Source organism: Apteryx mantelli, chromosome 12, assembly GCF_036417845.1.
Source record: "Apteryx mantelli isolate bAptMan1 chromosome 12, bAptMan1.hap1, whole genome shotgun sequence".
NCBI classification, from domain to species: domain Eukaryota; kingdom Metazoa; phylum Chordata; class Aves; order Apterygiformes; family Apterygidae; genus Apteryx; species Apteryx mantelli.
The window spans coordinates 28770621-28784162 of record NC_089989.1 but is presented as its reverse complement, the minus strand read 5'-3'; the positions used below and the strand labels follow the sequence as shown (position 1 = coordinate 28784162).

General features: G+C 37.8%; 1 protein-coding gene across 1 annotated transcript in view; it reads left to right on the top strand.

Moving 5' to 3' along the window:
* FGD5 (FYVE, RhoGEF and PH domain containing 5) overlaps nucleotides 1–10255 on the top strand; it is a 124566-nt gene extending 114311 nt beyond the window's left edge. The window contains exons 16-21 of the mRNA XM_067303670.1: nucleotides 718–855; nucleotides 1968–2070; nucleotides 3277–3407; nucleotides 5151–5279; nucleotides 7330–7478; nucleotides 8222–10255. Coding sequence (XP_067159771.1) covers nucleotides 718–855; nucleotides 1968–2070; nucleotides 3277–3407; nucleotides 5151–5279; nucleotides 7330–7478; nucleotides 8222–8258 — 687 coding nt within the window. The 3' untranslated portion in view covers nucleotides 8259–10255. The remainder of the gene's footprint in view (nucleotides 1–717; nucleotides 856–1967; nucleotides 2071–3276; nucleotides 3408–5150; nucleotides 5280–7329; nucleotides 7479–8221) is intronic.
* Nucleotides 10256–13542: the final 3287 nt, after the last annotated feature.

Sequence of the window (13542 nt, the reverse complement as noted above, 5' to 3'; positions counted from 1 at the left end):
GATCATTAAATTGGGTTCAGTTCCACAGTGACCACAGCTTCACGGGCTCAGAGCACAGGCAGAGAGGCATCTGCACAACACTGCTGCCTGGTGCATGCCAACAAATGGGAACAGTAAACGTATTTTCTTAAAGCTAGTTATGGATTCAGATGAGCAGTGGAAAGCATGGGTCAGATTTGGATTGTGTGGGGATAAATTCATCTTTGTGCAAATCATGGTTTGAATTAGAAGTGAAACAAGTTTTTATTGCTTTCTGTAGCATCTCTCCCCGACCATAAAATTGCCCTAACATGTAATGAAACAGTGAGTTCAGTCCTTTTTCAATTGAAAGTTGTGAAGCTTTTTATGGATATTATTTCAAAAGCCATTAATAAAAAGATGGTTTTAACTCATGTTCATACATGCAATTTGCATATACAACAAATCAGATCCTTGTCTGTTGTAGAAGAGTGTCAGTGAATGGACAGTAATAGATCTACATCGATTTCTACCTGTTTTCAGTCTGGCCTTCACAATACTGCATCCTGATTGGCCACAGTCTCTCAGCTCTGAAACAGCTGTATCTCATACTTTGCTGTTAAGAGTTTGAGAATTTGGGGATTTTAGCAGGTGAATACATACTGAAGTGAGAGAAGAACTGTATGTGAAGGAATGGGACTGACTGAGTGTACTTAGGAAGTGTGGGTGCTTCTTGATTTGTTCTTGTTTGATTTTAAGCTAAGAGAAAGGCTTGGAATACCCTTGGGTGAGAGGCCTCCTACTTTGGTACCTGTGTCCCATGTCATGATGTGCATGAACTGTGGTTGTGACTTTACCCTCACCCTGAGACGCCATCATTGCCATGCTTGTGGAAAGGTAAGAGCTGTACAAGCTCCTTAGAAAGGCTTTATTCACCCCTCTACTATACCAGCTGCTACTACTCTAACTTCTGCAAGCGTGTAGAAACATCAGGAACAGAATTTGACTTCTCATAAAGACTTTTTTGCTTTGTAGAAGAGAAATAAGTATTCCGGTTACTAATGACTCTAGTAGGAACAATGGTAACCTTCCCTTGAGGACCAAATTAATTCCCAAAGGTCAGAAGCTGGAAAGCCCACAGGATAACCATCACTGAGCTCAGCTTTTATATCTGATCTGCAGCTAGAACTAGCGACAATGTAACGATACAGTAGAAATATAGGTTCTGTTTTGGACCAGAGCAGTGTATCTAGTCCAGTGTCCTGGTCCTAACAACAGCTAGTAAAATTATCTTCCAAGAAAGGTGAAGAAACTCAGCAGAAGGGCATAGTTAGACCACTGACCAAAGGGAAAGCTTCCTCTGTATTCCATTGAAGAGCTGCCGGTATGCCCTAAAGGCTGAGAGGATCTATAGCCTTTCCAGTGTTTTTGTTCCTTTATCAGTGCTTTCTACTGACTCTAGAGACTTGCATTATCCACATAAACTTAAAGTCCTGTTTTGAACCATGGTTATCTTTTGGCCTCAGTGATATTTTGTTGTATCAAACACTACCGGTATTTTTTGCCAGTATGAAAAAGTACTTACTTTATCTTTCTCCAATTCCACAAAGAAAATCAGTCTGTACCATCATAGGGATAGCAGGAACATGCAAGCTTGCTTCAGAAAACAATGTTACTAACAAAACTTTGAAACCAGATGTAATATTACAGTGGTCTTTCTGTGCTTCACTACTAGGTACAGGTTCCCACGGAGATGATCATAGCAATGGTGTGTAACTAAATACAGTGATAAATTTTGCTTTGGCTTACAACACTCTAAGTGTAAAAACTGTGATTGTTGTTTTTTTTAATATTTAAGTCAATAGACTTGCCCTGATCTACACACATTTAGCAGAGTCCTATCTGGTCCACTAACCTTCCTCTGCCAGCCAGCTCAGAGAATTCACTTTGTACGCGTACATATATCAATGTAAAATGACATTTACATGCATCTCACCTTTCTGAAACAGATTGTGTGTCGAAATTGTTCGAGAAACAAGTACCCTATGAAGTACCTCAAAGATCAAGCAGCCAAAGTCTGTGATAGCTGCTACATGGAACTGAAAAAAAGGGGTAAGGTTCCTTCATTCTTGGCAAAATCATTGCTTGCCTGTGTAACAAGGAGGGCTTCAGGATCTCCCTGCCATGCTGTGTTTTATTATAGAGGATTTCTCATTTCAAGCATGAGGCATGTGTACTGAGTGCCAGATTGCATGGCAGCTAAAACTGTTTTAGCAAATCAGGTTCTCAGAAGGCTCCTTTGGCCTTTTGATAAATCAGAATAACAGTAAGGACTGTGTGATGCAACCATTGGAGTTGATAGCTCTTCCCTGTCATTTCTAGCAAATTATCCATTAAAGCAATGGTTTTACTGCTCCTCACTCTGTTCTCATACAATGCAATAGCTTTTACAACTAGAAATGCTGAGGTAAAATGTAGAGTCACTAAGAGCTTATAGGGAGTTAATGTGGTTACAGATTGATGCATGAATTCAAAGCAGAAGAGCTACTCCTAACTAGAACTGTGTATTACTCTTTCACAATATGAGTCCCTGTTCTGATTTAAATACATATCCAAATCAAAGATAACAAAAAAATTTTTTTTTTTTTTTTGAACAAAGAATGAATAGAAAGTAATATTCTGGCACAACCATTCATGTAGACAATCCCCAAAAGTAGGTGCGTTCTACTATCAAGACTAAAAAGGTAGGGACAATGCTGCGCTTCAGTGAGAGCTTCCAGATAAAATGTGTTGCCAGAAATGAGATCACGAAGAGACGTACTCAGACAACAGCACTGAAGCATTATCCCCTGTTGCAGGGAGTAATGAAGCTTGACAGAGTAACTGTCTCGCATGCACAGAGCTCAAAGAGAATAGCTCATATAGAAAGAATGTCCCATTAGTGAATTTATCCTACAGAGGTGTTACAGAACACAATCAGAGGGAATAGATGGCAAAGACATTTGCTTAATACTGATTTTAAGTTACAAGGAAACAAGTTGTTCTGTGCTTTGTCAGCTTTCTTGCAAGCTGCTTTCAAGTAGCTGTAGGATATTACCATTACCCTAGGGTGCTATGAAATCCACCAAGCTAACCAGACTTAAAGGAGTAATTTGAGACAAAAGCTAAGATAAAAATTCACCAGCTGTGGAGTAGGCACTGCATTTTCCTAGCCGTTTGCATTAGCATATTGTGTCTCTTACCCTTAATCTTATAAGTACCAATTCAACCAATTCATCCATTTCAATCTTCCTCTTCTCAATTTTCTTAATCTTGCAGAGCGACCACTAAGTGTGAGCTTCCCTCCAACTTCATCCAGGTGTTCAAGCAGTGCCTTCTCCTCTGTCTTCCACAATATTCATTACTCATCTTTCAAGAAGCAAAAGAAGATCCCTTCAGCTCTTATGGAGGTAGGACCAAGCTGCCTGAGAAAAGGCAAGGAACTTTAAGAGCTTTGTGCTGACACTACAGCAGCAATATTTATCATTTATTCTGTGTGCAGTGGGCGCAGCCCATGCCCTAGTCTACTTTTATCATGTGGTTGTATTTCGTACTTTTCATAACAGTGTAGAAAGTTTCAAACACAAAATACTCCAACCTCTGAAGATTCCATAGAAACTTCTTCAGTCTATCAAGAAACCCATATTAGAGCAGCTTACTTTAATCTCCTCATCAACCTGTAAAGTCTTTAGAAGACTAAGATGACCTCAAGGTACTAGGTAGTTCAACAAGGCAGGTCACACAGATGACAACTGTCAACGGAGAATGATTTGCTCTTGACCAATAACTTTTTATGACAGGACCTTTGCTTCTCAGTTGGCCCCTCTGACTTCAAGAGAACTAAAATATCACTTAGGGAATAGAATGTAGTCCTTGGCAAGCAATTGATGAATACATATCAGTCAGTCTCCCCACAGGTCAGACCAAACTGTCTAAAATAAAATGGGTAAAATCTTGACCCCATGAAGGTAAATAAGCAAATTTCCCACCAATTTCAGTGGGGCCACGATTTCACCAGCTATATTAGTTTTCTTTCCAGGAACAAGATGCCAATCCTGTTAATGTAGTCTAGCTAGCTAAACTGCCTACTGAACCTGAACACAGCAAGGTGCTTCCGTGTCACTGAAATCAGCAGGCATTAATCATTGTGTAAATGAGAACAGGGTGCAGATGTTTTGCTGAACTCTTTGTACAGTTGAGTCATGGGAATTCCTTGAGGTTTATTTGTGATGAGCTGAAATTGAGCCAAAGATGCAAGCATGTAATATAAGGAAAGTATTATACAAATTCAGTACTTCTGCAAGAACTGGCAGAAAAACAAGATTTCAGCACTGTTAGGAAAAAAGTATTGCCTTTCTATCCACAAGGAGGCAGCACACGTTTATTAATATGGCTGGGTCCTGGAGCATCGCCTGCTCTGCTACAAAACACTGTGATGATACCACTCAGTCCTCTATTGTGTCAGTGTTATGAAGGCTGCGTTTGAATCTCTTCCCTTTGTTTCTAATCCAGTACCATCCCAGTTTACAACTGTAAATAATAATAATGTATACTATGTTGTGTCTATGTATATATAGTGTCATCCACTCAAAGATCTGGACCTTTAAGATCATTAATGACTTGGATCTCAAAACACCTCTGTGACAGAAGTAACTTTCCTCAGAAATAATATTTCACAAATAAAACTAAGTCGCAGTCAAGTGAATAGCATAAATTAATATAAATCCCTTTCAAATATACCCACACCTTAAAGGTGGTCAGCCACAAGACTATCCTTCTCTTCTGGAAGCAGGTACTTCTAATATAGGGGAAAAAAAAAAAAAAGGAAAAAAAAGGAGAAAAAAAAGAAAACAGACCTGAAAAAAGGGACAAGTTCAGCTTCTTAGAGCACAACTGCAAACTTGCTCTCCTCAATAACTTTGCTGCATATTTTCATCAGTGTTACTGAGAGCTAAGTTTAGCCAAAAATCTTCAAACAGCAAAAAAAGAATAGTAATCTAATGCTTATGTTTTTTCTGTCTTCATATTTGTAACTGTCTACTTATGGTTTCATGGGCATAGACCTGGTTTTCTGGTGTTACATGAACACGCGTATCTCAGAAGGAGAGAAGCCTTTGTCGTCACAAATCCTGATTTCTTCCATTCTGCTCCAGGTGGCAGCCTCAGGAGAGGGAGCTACCATTAGTGGTTATCTCAGCAGATGTAAGAGAGGCAAAAGACACTGGAAGAAACGCTGGTTTGTTATCAAGGGCAAAGTCCTCTACACCTACGCAGCAAATGAGGTAGTATGCAATCTATCCTGGAATATTTTTCTGACTGCACTGCTGAGTTCCCTCCTTTACTCCCTATAGGTAGCACAAGTAAATGTGAGAAGTATAAATGGCAGTTCTCATAATCACTTGCCTCATAGAGCTAGTGCTAAAAAATCACAGGCTGAGTCCCCAAGGGGCTGTCCTTAGCCAAGGGGCCCAGCCAAATCCCCAGCTGGACCCTGGCAGCCCTCTTGCACAAACTGCTCTTCATTACTTGACTTTTTACAGTTCATGCTATTACATACTGCTAACCTTAGTGTAGGTATTTACACATAAAGACTTCAAGGACCTTTGGATTTCTCTGGTGTGCCAGAGAAAAATCTGCCAGATTTTTTTTGCAGATAGATGGTGCTATGATCCATTTCTGGTGGGGAGGAGAATATTCTAGTTTTGCAAGCATAGATAGGACATATCTGTCCTACAAGTATTGACAGTGAAAGACAGTACACAGATGTGAGAATACCACTTTCTGTATTGGCCTGTAAGTTCCTCCTTACAACCAAGGAGATTAGGTATCAATTGGAGAATTGTATGCATTGCATTTACTACCTTAGCTAGCAATGGTTCTGAGAGGGCTAGGAGATTTATTGAGTAAAAAACATTTCCACATTTGCTAGAGGTGGTTTTTGTCTCTTCCCTGTCCCTTGTCATATTTTAATTTTTTCTCTTTTGGGAACAGCTGCAATGCCAATAGATTTTAAGCAATTATAATGCAAAGATTGGTTATAATTAACGGGTTTCGTAAGTAGAAGCATAAAATAACTGTTTTTGCTGAACAAAGGACACAGAATGTGAGACCTGTAGTAACAGCAATATTTGTTTTTTTAAATCTTCAGAACACTTTGCAAGCATCAGTTATTTAAATTTCTCATCACCACTGTGAGGCAGGAAGCAACATTATCCCCTTTAAATAGCTGGGGAGATCAAGGCACAAGAGAATGCATGATTTGGCCATGATCACAAACCAGCTTATTGATTGCTTCAGTAATGTTGCTGTATAATCACCTCTTCAATTTATTTTCCTGCTGATTTCCTTTACAGTTAAGCCAAATTAACTTGAGTTTGATTTTCTTCCAGAAGTACTGCAGCCTCTGTTGATTTCAGCTGGAATTCAGCAGTTCAGACCATTAACACCAAATTGCGTGTCTGATGCATTTACCTTATTCCTACTATCCTTAAAAGTCATCACTTCTGGTTCAATGATAGGGGAGGAAAAAAAACAATGGATGGCTAATTACAATGTGCATCCCAGTTTGCATTATAGCTTCTGAGAGCAGAGGCGAAGGCAACACACACATATAGAACACGTTACCTAAATGGAGATAGTAACCAAAACTGCAGCTATCAGTAACAGCTGAACTGCAAGGCTTATTGCTTTCTTTCACTTGTACAAAGCAGTGTCTGGCAAGCAAAATTCATGACTGTTTCTTGGGAATAAATTAACAATGAACTGCATTACCAGCTCATAATTTTTCAAGCCACACCACTGACAGCAAGTGTGCTGTTTGAGACAGTGCAGATTTATGAAAATGCTGCTAGGACTATGAAAGGAAATGACAAAGTAAAAGAATACTACTGACACTGAGTAAATAAAAGTGGTCCAAGGGAACATTACCGTGGCTCAAGCCTTCAGAACTGCTGCTGTATTGTCCCATACTCTCAGTAGCGTCTCTCTGGTTTGCCTCCTGGACTGTTACGTCAAAGGCGGCCGTCAAAGCAATGGCTAATTTGACCTTGTGGATAGCCATGAAGAACAGGACTTTGAGAGGTGTTGTCTGAGTTCAGGTCTAAGGCAAACTAGATGAACATGTGAGGTACACTGACAGCGCCCATCTAGGTTACATCCAAGTCATTAAGAACCACTGCAGAAGAGCTACTAGAGCAGCAGCAGATTTACATTACTGTTTTAGTGGCCCTATCAGGCAGGGGGGTTGTGTCACAATGGGGCTTTCAAAAGAGTTCTCAAACTCTGTTACAAGCCTTCTCTCTAAACTTTGTTTCACTTCTTGACTGCTTTCAGGACAAGGTTGCCACAGAAAGTTTGCCTTTGTTGGGTTTCACCATTGCCCCAGAAAAGGAGGAAGGAAATATGGATGCAGTTTTCCATCTCTACCACAAGCAAACCCTGTTTTATAGCTTCCGAGCAGAGGATAACAATTCAGCACAGAGGTACGGGGGTAGATTTGCACACTAACAGATGAGTAGGTCAAAAGCTTACATAGGGCTCTACCCTCTCCCTCACTTCAGAATGCCTTCTGTTACAGAGAAAACAAATACCCTTGAGAGTATTAAGCCCAATTAAATGTGATTAACCTGGGTGACATTAAAAGTCTACCTGGTGCTTTTCAGTTCCTTCAGGAAGGAGAATTTGCTCCCTTGTATAGGTGAAAATAATGAGGCTGAGTCTCAAAAGTCATGCCTAGAAGTCTCTCAAATGTGATTATTGTAAAGGAACTTCTCAAAACCATCCATTCTATTTATCCATTTCTTAGTTTGCTCTTCAACGAGTAATTGCTTAGATTTCACAATTTATTGTTACTGCTGCTGCATAATAAAATAATCATGAAATTAGTGAGAAAAATGCCAGAATCTCAAGACACACAGGGAAGTAAATGAGTGTTTATAAGAGGTTTTGTTGTTTTTAAGCATACTTCAATGGTTTCATCTTTCCCATCCTAAGAAAGCACAAGTGCTCTCTTTGAGATTACACAGTAAAGTACTGGCAAAGGTCAAACTAGAAGCCAAGAGTCCTACTGCCCAGGTCCCTGCCTTCATCACAAAAGTATGGTTCCTTATTAGAGCCAGGATGGAGAATACAGTCCTGTTTAGGCTTTGTGTTCTTAAAAAGCATATTTTAGAAAGAACTGTATAATTTTGTACATGCCACTTTTTCTTTTCTGCCCTTTTTTCAGGTGGATTGAAGCCATGGAAGAAGCATCCATTTTATAGCAGCAATGGACTTGGAATAAATTCTCAGATTTCTGTACATTCCCAGCAACCCTTTTCTGTCTTACAAAGTTGACCAGTGTACTTCAGGCAAACTGGCTACACACACTGGATCTGAACTGTTTCCAGGTTTCTCTTTTTGCTTCCTTCCTCTTTCATCCACATTTTTGCAAATGGAAACTAAGATAGGGAATATTTATGGTCATCTTTATGTCCGTGCAAGTTCAACTTGTGCTATAAGCATCTCCTCTGATCCCACAGTAAACTAAGTCTAATGTCAAGACAAGAAAATACATGGAAATACTGGCTAAAGTAAGTAACGGGCTCAGTTTTACTTACCCTAGAGCACTATTGTATTTCACTGTGTTGGTTTTCATGTCTACCGTGAAATGAGAAACAATGTAGTAAACAACAAATACTCATTTAAAGCACTTTATTGGTTTAGTGAACTACAGCTTCATATTTCATGTTTCCAAGGAGTTCTGTGGACTGATTTACTATTCGTCCATTACCAAGTGCCAGCATGAAACTGTGCCCTGCGTATGCTAAATTGCTTCCACAGAAAGGGAATGAACAAATCCATACAATCTACCATGGTATACCAGAACTCTACTGGCTATGTTCCAGGATAACTACTTGCCAACAATTTCTAATTTTACACAGATCATTGTATAATTTATTTTAAAGGGTTCAATTTCTTAACACTACAGTACTTTGAAACGCACTATGGTAGCTCTGCCAATCCAAATGTTGAATATTATCACTTCTCCCTAAACACTGCATCAGACTCAAACACAAAGTATATTTTTAATTTATTATAAACCTACAGACAGTTTTTATTTAATGCTAGTCTGCTCAGTAGTGTTAGACTTTTATCATCTATTTAAATAGTCTGTCTTTATTTTCAAAGTTGCTGTTGTTTCTGCTGTTCTGGTTATGAAAAATGTCATCAAAAGTTCAATCCATACAACCAGCATACAGATTGAAATATGCTGGCAGACTGAAAAGCACTTGGTTGAACCTGCTGATAGAGTGCTTTGAAACTCCTGGGGTTAAATATATTTTACATCAGACTGCTGTTGTGCATTACACTTCCAGGGCTGGATTCTCAGCAGCCAAGTGTCAGCACAGCATCTTTGAAGTCATACTGTTTTACACCAGATGAAGATTTAGCTCTCTGGAGTTTGGGGGTTTTATTTTTTTTTAAATAAGGCTGAGAAGTACTAATGTTATAATCACTGAAATAAAATGATTTTGTGTCCTATATTCATCATAATACTTGACTGAGGACTAGAATGGCATTTATGATTAAAATATATCTTTGTAAAAAATACCATGATCAAGAATTTACTTACATTAAAATACACTGCAGGGGGATTTTTTTATTATTATTACTTTCAATTTCCCTTTCTTCCATAAGTTGCATAGAAATCTGAATTTTTGGCTGCAACATGTATTCAAACAATATAGATAATTTGTCACCTGGAAAACAAGTTAAAAAAAAAAAAACAAGCCTACCACTAAATAAAAAGTTATATTGTTTGGGGGGTTTTGATACATCTGAGTCTGACAGTTTCATAAAGCACAGATTATCATATGCACAGAGAAATAAATTATGAGAAAAATAAAACTTTTGATTCTCTTGTTAAGGGATGAACACCAATGTTAACTCTTTGTTTAATGTTAGAACTATGGCCTTGCTACCAATAGACTGTAAATGTTTTTTTCCCCTTAAAAACATTTTGCACTGACAAAAAATAAGGGAATGTTAAATACAGAGTAAGATTTTTAACCATGGTCTCAAACAAAACAAACTGCACTACAGAACAACAGTATTATGAAGATTTAGGTGCTGAGATTTAGTGACTGCTGTATGAAGTTTTGAGTAATAGGCGGGAAATGAATACATGAAAATATTTTGTTGTAAAAAATGAGACACACTGCTATTAAACTTTGTTTTAAGTAATATGGAAAAATAAAAGAAGAAAATAAAACTGCAATTTTGCAGGCTTTTCCTTTACATTATTTTTATCTTCTTTAATTCGAGCTCTTCGGTTCCAATACTGCTATTTTTAACAGACACTCAACTGTTAATTGAGTCTGATACTCAACACAGATCTGTAAAGTCAGCCACCCAAAAACCTTAACTCCTCAATATTACCAATTCTGAGGACAAGAGGGGGCAGGGGAAACCAAAGATGTTTCACTGATTATGCAAGCCTAGAAATTAAGAGATATGGGATCAAGTCACTGAGGTACACAGAGTTCCTTTTCTGATCACAGTTAAACCATGAACTCTGCTGGGCTAAATTCCCTATCAGTAATACATACAATAGGTTCCTGTTGCCTCACAAGAGTGCTACAAGGATAAAAACAGTGAAAGGACTGAGGCACTCCATTAGTGAATTCTAAGAATCTTTATAAACATCTAAGAGAATAGCTCACCTTACTGACAATAACATGCCAAGGAAACAGAAAAGGAAGCCAGCAGCAGTCTTTGATTAAAACAAAAATCCAAATCAACTGTCATTTTGGGAAACCCAGTAGAGGCACCATAGCAGGGATTGATTGGTCTTCAAGGGACTCCCTACTTAACATAAAAGCGTCTGATTTCTAAAAAGGTATTCTTTATAGAGCAGGATGCTTTCTGTGCAATAAGGCAGAAGACAGCCAAGTAATGTTAACCAAAGAATACATCCACCACATTTTAACCATTTTACTACCACTAAGAGAACTATGTACCTGATGATGCCCTAGTCCATAGACAGAGTATTTTTTCCTCGGATGTGGTGTCTTTCCTATGGATTTAAAAGTACACCTCTAAAATGCTGTACCTCCAGGCCTGCTATCCCTTCATAAAGAAGAAAACTTTTGAACATCACTTGTCTCTCATTCTCTTTTCTACTCATTTGATCAAGGATGAAGAATAATCCCACATACTCCCATGTCTGTATTAGAAGGTGAGACCTGGACAAGGAAAAGATGCATATAAAAAATGCAGCAACAACTCAAGTCTTAAAAGGATCTGGTGTTGTAAGAAAATCTGACAGTTAAAAATGTTTCAGAAATGATCCAGAACTCATCTTCAAAATACATTTCAAAAGTCATTCAACCAATAATGCTGAATATTTGCTCTGCCACATCCGCCGGATGTTTTGATGGCTTGTTCAAAATGCCTAGTATCACCAACATTAGAGGATGAAGCTGCATCAAACTGATAAAATTCAACATTGTTGGAGGCTGACAAACTAAGGAAGAGCATTAAGTCAGAAGCTAGTAGCAGAAGCCTTGTAGCAGAAAGAGGATTTGGACTTAAGTTGCTATGATCAAGTGCTTCAGACCACACTGCCTTTATCCCTGTAGAACCAGCCTACCTGTCAACATCACCTCAGTCACAGGTATATATGGTCTCAATTCAGCACAAAGAGAAAAGAAACTGAAAATGTCCTCATAATTTCAGTCCGACTTTTAATCTAACTTGAGCACAGCTAAGCACCAAAGGCAGAAGATATCTTAATTCCAGAGTTAATCCAGTAATTACCTTTTAGAAAGTTTCAACACCTTAGAATAAAGGCATTTAAACATTCAGTTTTCCATATGCCTTCTGCTTACAAACAGCTCAGTAACATTTCTTCCTAATCTGTAGCTAATATTTCTCAAAAATTTTTTTTCTAAACCTTCATAAATGTTTCAAAAAAATTCTATAATAAGGCACAGCATGCTAGCCGTTGTCAAGAGCTCAGACACAAATTGATCTGTTTTGTCATTCCAGGGATGTTCTATTTTGCTAACTGTTGAAAAGCATCAAAACGATTAACAGCTATTGGCAACTAATCTTTAGATCTGTTACAGTACACATCTATTTAAAATATGATTTTTAAACAATTCCTGTTACAATCTTTTTCCAAATCATATTATAAGTCACTCAGAGTTGGTGACTGTTTAAACATGACAAGTTCCCACACCACTGTACCCAAGCACTACTGGTCTAGAGACCACTAGGACTACTACCCGTCCCAAGCTGATTCTGGATTGCCTTTATGAAGGAAGAGCAACACAGAGCTATGAACACCAACCTGTCTTTTCCAGTTTGTATGCTACTTTCGTGCAGTGACAGAGATAACTTTGGCTGTAAAACACTCAGTGAGTATCACTGCTTGTGAAAGTAAAATAGTAACAGTGCCAATATTCATCCACGGGAAAAGGTATGCCCTTATCACTTTGTGAGCATCTTACGTGCTATACTTAAAACACTAGTCTAACTTAACAAATTGGGAACATTTCTGATAAACTTTTTGTATTAAAAAGAGTGAGATCCTTCAGTCTGGATAACACTGAGATACCTCTTTTGATCAAGATTTGACTAGAAAGCTTCTAGACTCCAAGACAGGTCCTACAGTCCTTTTCACAGAGATCCAAGTAAAATATTTTTTAAAAAAAATTGATGTTTCCTAACACAACTGTTTCACAAGTATTCTGAAGGACTTCCTTTTGCACAGCATAAAAACAAACACCAGAAAACCTTTAAAGTTATTATGAAATAGCATTGTCATTCTTTGTCATGGTTCGCTTATAATATTATCACCAGATGACATGGGGTTTTTTTGATTATTTCTAATAGCTTTTTTCTGGAAAAGTGTTGCAGCTTGTTTCTAACCTATATGCTTTGGAAAGGCATGGAATACATGTTAAATAAATATGCTCTGAATTTTTTCATCTTTTTACTTGTAATACTACATTTTTATGTCCTTTCCTCACTCTTCTGTAAGTTAAAAGAAACTACAAGGTCAGTTTAAATTGACTAGTAATTGTCTATGAAGTTTTTCTTTTCACATACTATATACTATCTTATTAATTGTCATACTTGCCAGCAGTCAAATGTCATTGGATGGAAAGCACCACAAGAACTGGAACTACTTTATACATTTATATTTTGGGGAAGGGTTAAGGTCTTGCACTCCTCTTGCTTCTTACAATCCTCAGTGTACAGTAGTTGCATACTGTTCTTAAAACTACTTTTTACAAGGATTAAATCTGTTAATAAAATGTAAGTTTCACTCTAATAATTAAATAATAAAATGATAAACTGATTTCTAGATTACTGTCTGTGGAATTTCACTTCAAAGTATAGCCACTATGTGATAAACACCAAAGATTTCTTAGATCAAAGTTTCATTTACAGTAATCAGAATGGAAGCCCCATGAACAACAGAGAAAGCAACAACAGAGTAGGTAGAGCAAGACTGCATAAACACTAGATTTCAGTTGGATCTGAAACACAAGTTTT